Here is a 16717-nt window from a genome sequence, read left to right on the forward strand (position 1 = left end):
CTTCATTTATCTGATCAGATAAACTTCTTTCAGCTCTCTACCTGGTCTGCAATCACTTCCTTCACTGTTATACCCACACTTCAACAAATCAAGTCAAAACACAAATGATGCTCAGTGACATTTGTGCATCGGCCTGAGTTATATTTTTGCATATATTTGACTTTTCGTACCTGAGTGTGATAAAGATCTAAATGGCTGGATGTGACACATGTGAGCCAGTTGGTGACAGGGTGATGGCAGATGTCAGCTCCTTTGTGCACTGGACAGAGCACCTCACTGCAGCACTGCACCACTGCTTTGTCATTCATTAGGTCCACTGGGGCTTGTTCATTTTCAGTAGAAGCATGCAGACTGCTTTTATTGGCCTATGTGATGAGTAGCAAAGTCACGCAGCGTTAACTACATAAGCAAAATCTACACCAAAAGTACAAAAATGGCAAGAAAAATGATCATGCGCTCATTTTTAATCACAAAAAGGTAATGACAAAAACAGCTACAATTACAATTTACATAAAAATATATTACATAAATAATATGAGTCTTTACACAATAACATTAAGACAGCGGTGCTTTTGAAGCCTTTGCCATAAATAAAACTGAAATAATCATTTAGATAAAGCATTATTGTATTTACACAGAGCCCAGAAAATGGCAGCTTTGAGCAACAAAACGACACAATTATAAATAGATTTACCACTAAAAACAACACAATCCTGAACTACTAAACTAAAACAACTGAGTAGAATTTACATTTAGAGATAATAAATAAGAAATTAAATCTTGTGGCATTTGTACATTGGTAGCTTTAGTTCCACGGCCTGTATTCTGAGCTGATAACTGTGAGTCCTGTGTAGCCATAACTAGGACTGCTGCTTTTCTGTGTTTTGGAAATATCCTGAGGTGAAGATGGAAGAATCACAGTCTGCTCCAAAAGCTGTCTTTCTGCAATAATAATAATAATAATAATAATAATAATAATAATAATAATAATAATAATAATAATAATAATAATAATATTTATTATTACACTTTAAAATATATTGGGTGAAATAAATATTTGACGTTAAACAGATGTTTTCTGACTAAAGTAAAGCTAAACCTCACATCCCAAATCTAAACTATCCTATTTAAACAGCAATGTCAGACTTACTTTTGTGACTTTTTAAATGGAATTTCAGCTCCTGCTCTTCCTGGAAAGAGGCCCCACACATATCGCAGGGAAACGGCTTGTCCCGGGCGTGTGTGCGGCGCACGTGGCTGTCGTGAGCCGCGTGAGAGGCGAAGGCCTTTCCACAGTGTTTACACTTAAAGGGCCGCTCCCCCGAGTGCTGACGGATGTGTGTGCGCAGGATACTGGAGGCAGTGAAGGCCTTTAAGGGAAAAGGGACGAGTTATTATCGAAGAAAAAAATACTTAAATGATTTTTATAATAAAGTAGACCTATAAATTGGCGGTGGCGCATGTTTTGCGTCATGCATAATATGGCGCACAAGAGCGCTGTTCATAATAATTATTATTTTCAGGGTCAGGCTCTTACACCAATATTTTGGCGAAATTACAAATGTTCTCTTGTTCATTATTTAAACTCGTATAAACCCGTTGTTGCGCTTTATTTGCGCGCATTATTTGTGTGCATTATCTGTGCGCCACTGTTCGGTCAAGGACAAAAAAGAATGAGCTCAATAAACCCTAGTGTCGGTTTATAAAAAGGGGAGGATTCTTGTTTAAGTCAGAACAAAACACCTCTACTCGTTCCAAAGCTGTAAATGTTGCAGGCCGCGGATGGACATCTGGCGATAATGAGCCTTAAGTGTGTCCGCGGAGCGTGCCCGAGGAGGGACAAAATACACAGCGCCCCGGACAAATACCATGAAACAAGGAAGCGCTAAATGGGACTGAGATGACACAGCTTCAAAAGAAGTGATTTGGAGAGAGGAAAGAGCCCGCAGGCCGCACTTAGGCCTTCTCCAAAACTAATAAAGGAATGAATTTTTAATCACGGAAACGAGCTGAATCCCACCACTTCACCAGAGGCTTAAACTGCGCCGTTACGAGCTAAGAATCGAAATAAACCAGGGCTGTTAAATGTGATAAATATGATGAAAAGTTAGATGAAAATGAGGATGATATTTTATCACCTTGTTGCAGTAGACACATTTGTAGGGCCGCTCTCCGGAGTGCACGCGCATGTGTTTGTTGAGGCTTGAGGACTGAGAGAAACTCTTTCCACACACAGAGCACTGGACAGAAAAAAACAACAGATTGATTAGAATGTAATTTATTTCTTTCATGCAAACATAATGCTGAAATAACTCTACGCAAAAAATAGGAGGAGTTGTCCCTTAGCACTATCTCAATGTTTTGCACGTGATGATTGCGCATTATCACTATCCATTTTACGCATTTGGAGAGCCTTACTTTGTGTGGCCTGTGTTTTTCGTGCACGTGGAGAATGTGGATGCGTAGTCGGTCCCTCTTCTCAAAGGATCTGTTGCAGAGATGACACGGGAACTTTCTGTCGCCCTGATCCACGCAGCGGGTGTACTTCAGGTGTTTGTCTCTGTAATATTTGTAGGCGAAAACTTTGCCGCATCTGTCGCATTTGAAGCCCTCCCCGGTGTCTGGAAATAAAAGATTTAAAAAACAAACAAAAAACAAAAAAAGTTTCATATATTTAAGTTAATTAATCAATTAACATTGGTTAATTATTATTTATTTTAAAATATGCTGACCCTCAGTAGGAAGAACTGTGGCGCTGTCGTCTCTGGTGTCTTTCAGTGTGAGTGGGATGCCCAGAAACTGCATGTAACAGTCTCCGTACCAGACGAGCAGCTCCTGGCCCGCTCGGATCTCCTTACAGGCCTCGTAGAAGATCTGGCCCTGCACCTGCACCGCCGTTAGGTTCTGCTCCTCCGGAAAGCGCGCGCACTTCACCAATGACATCCAGTTCCCACATCCCCCGCGCCCATCCACGAAGTGACTCAGGCGGCCGTTCTCAAACACCTGTCAAATAAATGTTTTATACGACTTGAAATGAATAATATAATAATAGTAATAAATGTAACACATTACCTCCCACATCAAAGTGTTGTCGTCGTATGTTTTGATCTCGCTGGTGTTCACCACTTTGCCTTGGAAAGGGCCAAAGCGCGTGCCTTTGGGGATGTTGTTTTTCTCTGCAAACACTCCACAGTGCGTCACGTTTCCCCAGGCCGCTTGTTGGATGGAAAGTCCTATTAAAATAACACAGAAGTGAAGTTTCTGAATGAATATATATATATATATATATATATATATATATATATATATATATATATATATATATATATATATATATATATATATATATATATATATATATATATATATATATACACACACACACACAATAGAAAATAAAATTGTAGTGAAGTGTAGTGAAGTAAAGATGTTTACCTTCTGGCAGGTCAAGTGAATCTTTGTCCAAAGGAAGAACGTGGTTTTCAGACACTGGAAAATGAAGAAAAAGCAAACGATTTTCCTATTTATTTTTTATTTTTATATATATATATATATATATATATATATATATATATATATATATATATATATATATATATATATATATATATATATATATATATATATATATATATATATTCTTTGCAATAATTATAAAAGAAAATGCATGGTGCGGTTCTGTTGCGCGTTGTCTTACCTGAGTGCTCCATCAGAGACACTCCTGAAATGGCATGTCCCACGCTGCACTCTTTGCCTGCAGAGTATCCGTACAGCACCATGAACAGGTCGTCCTCACTAAAGTTGTAGGCTCTTTTCTCAGGAGTCCTCTCCACGCTGGTCCTCAGCTGTGTGAGCGCGTCTTTGGGCGGGGAGGCCGTGGCAGAAGACACTGTGGAGGAGGACCTGTCGCTGGAAGGACTGCCTCTGAACTCCGGAGAGGACAGAGGTCCAGCCGCGTGCTCCGTCACGACTGCAGCCATCTCCTCCGGTTTGGGATACAGCGCGTGCCCTGGCAACATCTGGCTGACGTACGGGTTAAGCATGTGCTCGTGCAAGAGGTGGTTTTGGTTTAGGAATGCAGTATTTCCATTTGCACTTTGCGCATTAAAATGAAAAGACGCGTCTGACACGAGGCGTCCCAGGGACTTGAGCGGGTGTAGAAGGTTGTGAGGGCGAGGGAAGAAGTCCATGAAGGGGTGAGGAGGCATGGGGGCCGGGTACAGACCGCGGGCAGGGCTGGTCTTGAGTGCGCCCGGGTGGAAAGTCTTCAGGGGCATCATGGACACAGACATGGTTAGGAAGAGGAAACTTCAAGGCGAGCTGGAAGTGTCCTTGAGAGAACAGGAGAAGGGGGAGGTATAAAAGTTTAATGCAAGAAAACTAAAAGAGGAAACAGGAGCTTTACCACACATAAATCAATGACTCTAAATTTGGCATTTTACGCACCAATTTGACCTATTGACCCGATTGGTAAAAGCGTATATATTTTACACTTAAAAGAGAAAACTACCGCGGCATAATTGGTCAGATATGGTGCCTTCATTTGGGCCACGCAGCCAATTTCGCAATATTTCCACCTCAGTGCGCACAAAAATGTTCTCCGTGCTTTAAAACAAGGGTAAACTACACGTCCCTGTGTTTTTTTAACCAATCATGCGGTAAATAGCGCGACAGATCAGGGTCAACAGCGGGCCAGAGCAGAGGTCAACATTAATGAAGCGCGTTATAGACTTTACAATAACCCCAGAGTATTTAAAAAGGCAATAATGCTGCGATAATTAGAGCTGCATTTAGGGTCAAATATATCAGATCAGAAATAACGTTGAAATTACAAGTAGCCTGAAGGTCACAATACAAGTTTTCAGTCATTTACGAAACTTTTGAAATAGCCTCTGCTACAAATGTTAGTTATATTTGGATTGATGGTAAGTACTTACCTTTTTCCTAAGTGTAAAATGATTGAGGTATGACTGTCATATCCACAGGCTGAAGAGTCTCGTGCGTCCTCTGTGCTTGTCTGGGATGCTCTGTGGTCATCTGAGGGCACCTCTACTGTATACAGTCCGGCCTCGCTCCTCATTGGCCAGTGCGCCCGTCAGCCTCATGCATCTCAATGACCAACTAGAACACTGTCTTATCCACTGACCAACCCACCCACAGCCCGCACATTTAACTTCTGCGCTTTCTCCCTAATGCATTTCCATATAAGACCCCCACTCAGGCACACAAATTGTATGTAAGGGACCTCATCGGGGAGGCGAGGGTTTGTTATGAGTTGAATGTGGTGAATGGGAAGGCGCACAACAATAGAGGCCACATATAGATTGAATTAATGAAATGGAAGCGCATTCTTATTCATGCTGGTAAATTACGCATGTGAGAAAAATAGAGTTTTTCGTATCTTTGTCTTAAAACACAATTGTTAAAATTTAGGAAAAGCAATCGGTTTTCGTCCATTACTGACGCGGACGGTTTATAGTAATGAATCTTAAGTCCGTGGCACGAGAGTTGCCTTTAGAGCTTATTTCCAGGACGCGTTATAACAGCCCTGACCAAAGCGGAGCTTTCCATTTGAAACAGTCATTTTGGACACTGTAGACCTATGCGCACATTCCACTATTCTGAAAAAACTTTATGACTCATAAAGTCCCAGCAGAAAATAAGTCACTTTTGAAATGCCTCTTCCACTTGTTTGGTCCCAAACCTGGAGTTTTCCCGAGACACATTTCGAGCTTTACATTTTAATAGTTACAGCTGCAAATACACTGAATGCTTCGTCATTTTCATTTTGTTTTATGCTAAACCCAGTGTCCATCTGAGATCATTTGAACGATTAACTTCTAAATCTAAAAAGGTTTTGTGGCATTATCATACACAACTAAATAATAAAATAAAAAGCAACTAAAAAAACAAGCATTTAAATATTTTTGCTTTATTGTAGTCAATGAAAAATAAAGACAGCTTATATATTCATTTCCAGGTCTGTAGCCACATGATTGCCCATGAGCAAATCACTAATGCATTTGTTCTCTTGGCTTTGTGACAGCCTCATTAGGAGCTCTGAGGTTTACCCAAACAAAAGCAGAGTAACAACAGATTATTGCAATAACAGAATTCTTTATTTACAAGGCAAATAGCATCAGCGAAGCCATATTAGTTCACAACTTGCATAACTGTGGTTCGAACTTCTCTTATATGTCTTAACTTTGCATAAAACGCCCACACACACACTAAAGGTACAAAGGTGGATGTACATACAGTGTGACTCCTGTGAACAATGCCGAAAAACCAAACCGTGAGGAAAACACAACAGTTAAGCTTTCCAATGAGAAAGTCCATAATATTTTACATATTGCTTCAGTATCCCTTCAGTTAATAGATGCTCTACCCAACAGTGACAAGAAAATGGAAAAAAAACAAGTCCCCAAGCCCGGTACACAAGAGCAATGACATAGACAAATAGTGTGTGACCATCTTCAGCAACCATTCAATATTGTACACAAGTCAATATACAAATTTATACAGACACGAGTGCAATGTACAAGAACAAAGACGAATAATCTAAGGCAATATGCTAGGGTTTGTTAGCATTTTAACGTTGCGTCTTAGCTCTAAAATTGGCAGACAATACAAAAGGGCATTTCCAAAACACATAAGCGGAAAAATAGTTCTGTTTTAGTGGCCTGAACAGTTGTAGTATATAGGGGCAAAATTTAAGCATTTGCTCCTGTCCTCATTATAAATGCTAAAAAAATGCACTGCTACCACATGGCTTTTCAAAATGGTGACAATCTTTGGAAATTTTGCAAAGGGCTTGTGAATCACTCTTTCAAATGGCTCAAAAAGGCTAAGCTTGTCAGTATTTTACAATCAGATTTATCAAAAAGTGATAAGCAAAATGTATGCAATTTCTGCTACAACTAATTTGTTTAACTTCACAACAACAAAAATGGCCATCTTCGCATGTTACTCTCCCACCATAGATTTTAATGACAATACATTCAGAATGGTTCTAACCAATGCATCTCACCTGTCAAATGACATCATACATTGTTGTCATGGGCCAAAAACAAAGATATGAAATCCAATTGAAAAGATTGAATATTTGGCTTGCTCCACGTCTGTCCTGGGTTAAAATAGCTCATATAAAAAGTTTTGCAGAAAATTTGAGGTTAGAGAAAGTGATTTGATATTTTGTGAAGAGCAAACTGAGAGCAACACTTTATAGTAGTAGAACTTACTGCCTGAGCTCATAAAATATGGCTAAGTGACCTCTGCGATAAATGAACCGCTGGAGGCAAGGAGAGCGCAACATCAAACTACTCCCCCCTCCATCCAGCGCTGCATAAGAGAATGTAGGAACGTATGCGTGGATGTGTAGTCTTTCTTGGTACAAACTGCAATTAAAAAAAAAAAAAGTTTAGTTTTAATACTGCATCCCAACGTGGAGCAAAAAATGTGTCCTTTTTATTCAGGAACCTGTACAAAAATACAAAAAATGAAAAAAAAAAGACAAAAACCTCACAAGATTCTCAAGTAATCGTTATTGCTCATTTTACATCACACCAAAAACAGTTTGCAACTAGCAGCTCCAGACAACATAGAAAGCACACTTTTGATTTTTGTATGGCTGTGTTGAATTTGTCCTGTCATTTTTTTAAGCTTTTGTGGTGTTCTATGCTAAAGGCAGAGAAGCAAAGCGATAATCTGTACACTGTATACACCACACACCCCGATATCCCAATCTGCTACCCCCTCCGCCCCCGTCTTTACCGTACCAGGGCGGCAGAGCACGTAGGCCCTAACCACAACCCCAAAAAACCACAACCCGCTCCACACCAAGAGCAGATCTGACCAGACAGGGGAGCCTTAAGGAATAAAATAAATAGAAAAAGCTTTACTCATCATATGTACAATCTCTGTAATTGTATTTGATTTTGACATCTTCTGAAACTACAGGACCAAAGTATACTCCATTGATCAGGTTAATAGACTTCTCAGAAAGAATACAACCACTGTAACTGTTAAACTTATTTTTAAAAAGTGCCTCGTTCACACTTTTAGAAATAGTTCTCTCATTGCTACAAGGATAAAGAATCATCTAAAATAATTAAAATGAGTCTATACAGAAAAATAAAACTTAATTTAATACACTATATAAACCTCTTCACTAAATTAATCTAATCTTACAAATCACCATTCCACTCAAACCATTCTGCAGTGTTTTTCAAGATCAGTTTTTTCAACCATATCTTCATTCATCATTTGATTCTCACAGGGAAAAAATAAACAAAAACATCTGAATAAAATCAGGTTAAAATCATGAACAGCAAAAAGGCAAAACAGCTAACTACATGAGCTCCGTTCATAATTCAGCGTTACGCGAGTCTTTGCTGCTGTTTTGGATCTCTGTGGAAAATCATTTTGAGATGAGATTGTGAATGGCCATAGTCCACAGAGAGGAATACATTCATCAGCAGGAGGGACCCCAGCCACTGCTGCCCTACAGTCATGTCCCACACCAGGAGGGAGGCCTTCGGTAAGTCACTCTACGGTGAATGCGACTGGACAGACTGGCTCAATATGGGGCTCTCCTCTGGGGGGACCAGGCGCGAGATGAGCCCCCCGACCCTTTTTTGGACTGGGTCCATTTGATCTTGGGACGGGGGCACTCAGAGCACGGCCAGGCTGATCCAAGGGGCCAGTTGTTTACATAATTGTATAGTCTTTAAAGGGCTCCTTGCACCAGCTGATCACTGAGGTTCATGTCCATTACTCCATGAGGGTCAACAGTACTTCTGCAAAAGGAAAATAAAAAATTATATATATATATACACACACACGTGTTACAGTTAAGACATTCAGATTTCCCCAAGTAAAACCTGCTATTATGTGAAAAACCTAGGTTTTCTTACACGATTTTGGTCAATCTCAGTGTATAGACACACCAAACCTCATTTGACAGTGGAAAATCTCCTAAATTCACTCAGTGAGTTGCAAAAGATGCACTAGCACTGATAAATGATTAGCTGCAGGTGCTGAGGCTTTGCTCTTGGTTCTCAGCTCAGAACAAAACTTTTCAATTGGCTTTTGATCATATGGACTGACAAGTGACAACAAATGTACAGTAACTACGGATCCCGGATGACCGCTAGAGGTAAGTCAGTCTACGGTGAATGCTACTCAGTGCTGAAAGCACTGAATGATTCCCTGGATTATGAAATAGAACCCAAGGTGTGAGGCTCATACTTCTTTTTTTCATAACTAGAAATAAATCAACATTATTAATGTTATCAGTAAAAGCAATACAGAGCATAACGTTTAATGTTAAACAATAAGTAGACATCCAGGAACACATAGTCGTCTGCCCTAAAACCAGTGAGTAAAGGTTTAAGCGGGCACTAATGGCCCAACGGTAAATAATTGAAATAATCTAAGTGCCAATATATTTCTATAAAGCGGCAAAGCCCATAACTCAGCTGTCAGATAAACTGGTGTGTTACAACAGTTTCAAGTGCAGACAATCAAACAACAGCACCTTAGTTAAATATTAATGGGCTTTTATTGGACTTAAAAGCCTCTGGGATAACAGTGGTGGACACTACATGCAAGTGATAATACCAGGGAGACAATTACCTTGGGCTTTGATGACATATAAATAAAAACATATTTTATTGTCTGTGTGTTATTAGTGAGGAACACATGTTTTTCTGGTTAGAAGCTGTCAGACAAAAGTTGGTCAAAGTTTGAAAAGTGGAGCCCATGACTTCACTGACCAAACATATAAATCTATATGGTCTATATGGTCTAGCTCTAAAGTGCCCGCTGCTAATTACATCACTGTCCTGTAAGTTCAAGGCATGAACCAGAATGCCGACTGTTGACTAAATTATTTACTAGCACAGCAAGTAAGTTCAATAAGTGTGCCCAAACACTTAAGACTCTTACGATCTGATATATGCAGGCAACTTTGAGAAAGTACAAGGAACCTTTTAGTTTTCTTGGCCCCTGGATTACTGTGAAAATCTACAAGGGGATAATTTGTGTGCTAAAAGTTTACAACTTTCAAAAATAGTCAAAATGGTCTTATATTATATTTGTATCATTATAGATTCACACTTTTGAAATGCTTTGTTCAATATTATCATGTGCTCCTCCTTGTTTTTAAAGTTAACATATCCTCACATTACTTATAATCGAATTGCCCTTCTCTCAGCAATTAACATTTGCTGTAGTGCTGACGCCCTCTGCTGGCTAACAAGGTGTTGTATACTGTGTAAAAACAAAAGAAGAAATGACTTGGATATACATGTACCTGCTCCTGGCCCATAGAGGGTAGCCCAGGGGAGGGACCAGAGCCCATAGAGGTGCCACTCAGCTGCGCCCCCATCTGGCCCATACCACTCATGCCCCCGGCTGCCATGTTGTTGGCCATGGGGTTCATGCCGTTGCCGTTAAACATGTTGCTGTTGTTTTGTTGGGGAAACTGTGGTGAAGGCTGCTGCTGTGAGAACATGCTGCAGCATAGAAAACTTAAAATTAGGATCAGAGTTTGCAGAGAGAGCAATCATGTTTGAAGGTACTATGAAGAAAAACATCCAAATGGAAAGTTAAAGAACAAAATGTAATCTGCATTTTAGAGGATTTCTGCCTGATTAAAAACATACAATAATTGGCATTTAAAAAGGTATTTCACACAACAAAATGATTATAATGATGCAGACAGATCTTTTTTCTTACCCGTTTCCTGCCATATTTCCCTGTGGCCAACTATTCATGTCAGGAGAACCCTGGAAGGCAGTGTTTCCTTGGCCCTGTTGCATCATGGGGGACTGAGTGTGTGTCATACGAGGAGAGAGTAGTGGGCTCTGAGGTGTGCCCGGACCCCCAAATCCTGCATCTGTCTGCTGGCTCATACCTGTAAGAGGGCCATCACAATATCAGAGGAAGCCCATATGACTAAGTGTTCAGCTAAATCACGTCCAAAACAAATACATGTTAGGAATGCTGTTAGTGGAAGTAACTGTGGATCAGGCAGTTATAAGCTACACACATGCACACAAGTAACAAGACACTGGAGGACAGGGAAAGAACATACAACTGCCATTGCACTGATGGAATGGTTAATATGTGCAAATCAATAATTATCAGTATAGGAAATTCGCTCTTATCAGTGACAAAAGTACAAGTTGAATCTGCATTAAGTTGGAAGTAAAATGGCAACTGTTGTGTCAGCCCAGTCTCTTATGAGCTTTGATCAATGATCAAAGGTTGCCCTCTGGTGGAGATATTCTGAATTTACAAGGCACCATTTTAAGTTGTGCACTATATGAAGTGGTTGTTCTGACAAAGCAAGGAAACATTATTTTACTATGCAAAACCTGTGCAAAAAGCTGTTAAAAAAATCAAATGAGAGCTGCTATATATAAGCAGATGATTGGGCCACTACAGACACAACATGGACGCATGGCGCACACACACAGCTGTAGGTGGTGTGTGTCGGCTGTCAGGAGGCAGTACCTGAGTTGGGAAACTGAAAGGCACTGTGCTGCATTTGGGGGCTGAGTACGGCCCCGTACTGTCCGCCCATCATGTTTGTGTTTCCCATCAACATCTGAGAGGAGGAGGTGGTGGAGGAAGAGGAGGTGCCATGCATGTGGAGCTGAGGGTTGGGGGGCAGAGAAGGCAGGCTGGGGGACAGAGGGGAGGAGAAGGGACTGGTGGGAGGAGGTGGCGAGGCCAGGCCTGTACTGGTACCGTAGCTGGGTGGGTAGGGGAACTGCTGGGGGTTGGCCTGGGGCATCCGGGCATTGCTCATGCCCCCGGCGGCCATATTGGGGGGCAGGTTGAGACCCTGAGCCCTCATGGCCATGCTCCTCTGCTGTTGGACCTGCTGCACCTGCTGGGCCTGCTGCACCTGCTGCTGCTGCCTCTGCCGCAGGTGATTACTGAGCATCTCACGTTGGCGCTGAGCTAACATCTGAGCATTGATGGTCCCCTGTACACAGCACGCAGAATATTACAGCTCATAACCATGAGCAACAGAAGGGAAACTCTCGGAGACTGTACCTGGTTTGGAGCACTGGCTCGAAGAGGTAGGTTCACATTGGACACACCGCTCATCTGTGACATCATAGGCTGACGGTTCTGGTGGAACAAGACATTTATTAATAAAAGACATAGTAATTTGGTTCTATAGCTTTAAATGCTTTGCAAATCATATTAACAGAAACTGAATAGTGTTACATGTAGATAAAAACATGGCAAAATCTTATCTCTCATCTGTTATTTACTGAACATTAAGCTGCCAAAATGTCAGGCTCAAGGATGATGACACAAATGCTGTGGTCCGTTCAGATTCTACCTGCTGGGCCTGCAGTCGGTGCTGCAGCTGCAGTCGTAGTGCATTGGGCTGGTTGGGGACTCCCGCTGGCCGCAGACCAGGCCGGGGCTGCATTCTCATCATGGGATATCCTGGCCGTGGACCCATCTGGCCTTGCATGGGGTGGAAGCCTGGCTCCTGCATGGGGTTATTGGGATAGCCCCTCTGGGACATGTGGGACTGTGGTGACCCAAATTGTTGTGAGTACATTGGCGGCTTCTGCTCGAGCATCATGGAGGCGTCCTGTGTGAATTGATCCGGCTCTATAGACTGGCTCTGAAACAGAAATATAGAAAAATAAAATCCAGCAGAGGCTTATGCAATAAGTGCAGCCAAACTCATGCCAACAAGAGGCAATGAGATTAGCAAGAGAGGAGACCTGCTCTACCAGCGCAGGGATGCCGAGGGCGCGATCAATCTCTTCCAAACCGTCAAAGTCTTTAAGTGCCGTGTACAACTGTGACATGAGCGCCCCCTCATCCACCGGCCCACCATCACCCGCCCCACACAGCAGCTCATCCTGGGCAGCAGGATGCACGGACCTGAGCACAAAGCACAAGCAGCCAATTAGTCGCCTCGAGCCTTATATCTAAGGAACACTTAGTTTTTGCCTCGTACTCTTACCGGTTTTGGTTAACAAAGGATGTTTGGTCGATGGGCATCATGCTGTCAGGCCATGGAGCAGTTTGATTGGGAGGAGCCTGCTGCTGTGAGAAATGGTGGCCAACCATAGCCATGTCCATGTCTGGTTGGGCTAAAAGAGAGAATCCAAAAGAGATACTTAGACACATAATCTTTGATCTTATGGGTTAAACGTTGTTGTAAATAGTCTGCGCTCACCATTTGTCATCATAGAGGATTGTAACATTTGCCTAGGCCCTGGTTGGCTGTTGGGTCTCATAGGGGCAGTATTAGGTCCAATCCTGCCCTGCATGGGCCCCTGCTGCTGTCCCCAAGCCTCCTGGTGCTGCATGCCTGCTCGTGGACCACCTGGGTGTCCTTGAGATGGAGAATACAGTTAATTTCAAACTATATTGATTAACAAGATAAAATATAATACAATACAAACATTAAACTCACCTGCTCCAACCATACCGGGTTGGTTAGGCATCATGTTGTGAGCTCCCATCATGCCTTGCTGCTGTTGCATCAAGGTGTATGGGCTTGTGGCTCTCATAGGATACTGTAATGAGGACTGCTGTGGTGAGGCATTCAGGTCCAAAGACAGACTTCTGACGGGGAGGCCTCTGCCCGGCTGGTTTGGTCTCATAGCTCCAAAGTCTAAACACAAAAACAGTTGGTTTGAGACAAAGCAGGGTAGTATCTAGTACATTACTATGTTATGCATCATGCTTGATAGTGTGTGAGGTGAACGGCAGTACAGTGGACTTACTAGCTGGGCCCATGCCTGGCCCCATGGCTCTGTGCTGCTGCTGTTGCTGTCCCACCAGAGCAGGGTTGGCCTCAGACATCTGCAGGATGTCATTGATGATGTTCTGTTTGTCCATTGGACTGGGCAGTGACACGGGCCGCTGTTCAAAGAGAGGCGGGGCATTCTGCAGTTCATTCAGAATGTCGTCTAGTTCTGATGGCTGGAGAGACACCACAAAAACTACTGTAAGAGACATTCTTAGATGATACAGACACATCACTCACAGATATACATACACAATAAATCCAATAACCAGGATATGATTTGGGCAATTCTAATAACACAGAAAAATATCCTTCTCTTTATCTGGGTGATATGGACAGCAGCCTTGAATTTCATTAAAGAGCAAAAACTGAACAACGGTAAGTGATGAACACATTTGTCAAATTGTATATAAAATGGCAACACTGGCTCTGATGGCGTTACCACCTAACCTTACATATGTTCCTTGTTCATTCCCCCACAGATGCTACAGTAGTACAGTAGTATGTACTTTAACAGTGTGTTAGTAGCCAGTTCCAGTGACTGTGTTCCCGAAAACAGCTGCAGACAAAACCCAGCTGTACTGGCAGCCCTGGGCTTCACTCCACTCTGCACCAGATTTTTTTCGCACTATATCAACCTAGTCTTGTCATTGAAGATTAAAGACAATTACATGGCTCTAAGAGATAATCAAATTAATTAGTGTTACTAACTCAAACAAAGCAGAAGATCTTTCAAATTGCAACAACTGAGTGAAAGCTAGAATATGTGGGCATTAATGATTATTTTAAGAATCATCGAAACTTAAATACAAAACAAGAATCCTCTTCTGGAAAAACTTGAGCGAGAGTGTGAGCTTTCAAGTAAATAAACTGCAGTAACAATTACGACCACCAGAGAGCAGCACATTAAATTATACAGATTCAACTATTGAGACAGGAAAAGTGAAAAAAAAAGTACCAACCAGCTACAGTGTTGACCTACTGTAGCACACATTACCACACAACTGTCAGTATAGATATGAGACACTTGTGGATATGAGACATTTGCTATTATCTTATTCACAAATGATTAAGCTCACACCCACATTCATTTAACATATTTGAAGACCTTTTGCCGTTGTGAATGGAGATGTGCAATAACACAGACAACATGTTACACTGGTAGGTTTCCACGCAGCAGCCCGGCACACAGGATATGTGGGAGAGCTGTGGAGTGGAGTAGTGTGGGGGGGGGGGGGGGGGGGGGGCAGAGGGGCAGAGAAAAGCCCTAATGAGGTCAAGAGTGATGTAATGCTCCTCTTCCTCCTCCTGCTCTTTCTTTCTTCTCCTCCCACTTTGTTGTTCACTTCTTTTCTCTCACTGCCTTAACAATTAAGGGCTCATATTGCCATCAATCCAAGTTCCAATCTGTGTACATTGTAAGCAAGTGGAGGTGATATAAAACAACAACCATCTGAAATACAGTGATAAGTACTTACATTTACTTAATTTATTTTATAGCAGGTATTTTTACACATCTGTCCTGTAACATGGCCTGGAAGTAGCACCTTGTTTCCATGGGGATAGACGGGTTTAATACCATACTGTGGAACACTCCAGGCAAAGCTGTATAATATCGCCATTGAGAGACACACAAGGTGGATCCTTCACAAGAAAAGTTACAGTGTTCACCTTTAAATAGTTCCAATTATGTAATCTTTATTAAAGATAAAATTCATCATTACCCTACATACACCATAAGGTGTGTTTATGTGCCTGGTGTAGACCAGGGCAGTAGCAGCATAGTGCCATGTTGACCTAGTAACTCTCATGGCATTTAAAGGAACTGAGAACTGTGTGGGTGAAGCAGCAGTGTCGTTGTAAAGGACAGCAAAAAAACAAAAGCCTTTCACACCATAATTATACAAAGCATTTGGCCAAAAACAACTCAGCAAAATCTTTGCCTCCAAATGATCAATACCTCTCACATGCTAAGTATTGGACCATCTTTGTCTATATTACACTTGACCGTATAAGAGCAACTTCAGCGACAAATCCGTATTGTTATTAATAAAGCCTATTTATGCATTTTAAATGCATAAATAGGCCCTAAAACTATGAGGAAGAGTAAGAAGATGCAGGCACCCAGAGCCCAGTGGATGACGTTGAGAGAGGCATGAGTGGACTTTCACCAGTACAGCCTTCACACATGACTGAACTGCGATATGCCAGAGATACACACCCACTCTCTAATGCCTTTAATGAACTTGCAGTCAGACACCAACATGGTAGTTTATAATCACTGACTGAGCTATATCTTTTAGAATGGAACGTGTCCCTCAGAGTTATGGTTAAATATGTAGTAGAGATCACTTTGAACTACAGTGGCTTGTCACAGATATACTTGCTAGATTAAAGCTCACATAAAGAACATATAAATATGAAATACACCATGATGCATTTCTATTCTCTGATTCTCCATTGTTCCGAGTGTTGCTCATGCTACAGGCTCACCACTCCCTCTCCCCTTTATCTCCATGGTAGCAGAGAGGACATGCAGGAGCATATGGCTCATCATTTTCACTCTGCCTGCCGAGGCTGTGCTCTCCTGGGGGTATCTACGCCTCCCTCATCTCTCTTCTCTTTGTTCAGTTCAACAGCGCCTCTTATTATCCATCCAATCACCTTTTCCTCTTCCTCCTATGTGCTCAAGTGGACATACAGTCTACATGTACCAAGCGAGGATCAGCAGTCCCTGTGTCAATATGGGCTCTCTCAGCCTACAGCCTTCTTACACTGTAGTGCATCATAACTACTTCTTCAGTTAAGTTTTTAAATCACAGAGCAAATGTTTTCTATGAATAATGCAAAAAAGCCCTGGATTAAAATGTGTGCAGTAAATCTGCATCACTGTGGTTTAAGACTGATGTAAAATACTGG

General features: G+C 41.8%; 2 protein-coding genes across 4 annotated transcripts in view; both read right to left on the reverse strand.

Moving 5' to 3' along the window:
* Nucleotides 1-790: 790 nt before the first annotated feature.
* prdm14 (PR domain containing 14) lies at nucleotides 791-5080 on the reverse strand. Its single transcript, XM_033986315.2, has 9 exons — nucleotides 4938-5080; nucleotides 3698-4308; nucleotides 3436-3489; nucleotides 3073-3233; nucleotides 2733-3003; nucleotides 2419-2621; nucleotides 2139-2240; nucleotides 1151-1370; nucleotides 791-942 (listed from the first exon to the last, which is right to left on the reverse strand). The coding sequence occupies exons 1-9, from the start codon at nucleotides 5078-5080 to the stop codon at nucleotides 806-808; spliced, it is 1902 nt and encodes a 633-aa protein (XP_033842206.1). The 3' UTR covers nucleotides 791-805.
* A 1017-nt stretch (nucleotides 5081-6097) lies between these two features.
* The window catches only part of ncoa2 (nuclear receptor coactivator 2), a 41087-nt gene continuing 30467 nt past the window's right edge, over nucleotides 6098-16717 (reverse strand). The window contains exons 12-22 of one of the 3 annotated variants that reach the window (XM_033986159.2): nucleotides 13776-13974; nucleotides 13463-13663; nucleotides 13223-13381; nucleotides 13007-13136; nucleotides 12762-12924; nucleotides 12365-12658; nucleotides 12070-12147; nucleotides 11758-11998; nucleotides 10741-10918; nucleotides 10316-10517; nucleotides 6098-8798 (exon numbers count right to left, since the gene is read on the reverse strand). In XM_033986159.2, the coding sequence (XP_033842050.1) occupies nucleotides 8787-8798; nucleotides 10316-10517; nucleotides 10741-10918; nucleotides 11758-11998; nucleotides 12070-12147; nucleotides 12365-12658; nucleotides 12762-12924; nucleotides 13007-13136; nucleotides 13223-13381; nucleotides 13463-13663; nucleotides 13776-13974 (1857 nt within the window). In that variant the 3' untranslated portion in view covers nucleotides 6098-8786. Of the gene's footprint in view, nucleotides 8799-10315; nucleotides 10518-10740; nucleotides 10919-11520; nucleotides 11999-12069; nucleotides 12148-12364; nucleotides 12659-12761; nucleotides 12925-13006; nucleotides 13137-13222; nucleotides 13382-13462; nucleotides 13664-13775; nucleotides 13975-16717 lie in introns of all 3 variants that reach the window. The other 2 variants (XM_033986157.2, XM_033986158.2) reach the window with 2 other exon arrangements.

This window comes from Periophthalmus magnuspinnatus, chromosome 20, assembly GCF_009829125.3.
Source record: "Periophthalmus magnuspinnatus isolate fPerMag1 chromosome 20, fPerMag1.2.pri, whole genome shotgun sequence".
Taxonomy (NCBI): domain Eukaryota; kingdom Metazoa; phylum Chordata; class Actinopteri; order Gobiiformes; family Gobiidae; genus Periophthalmus; species Periophthalmus magnuspinnatus.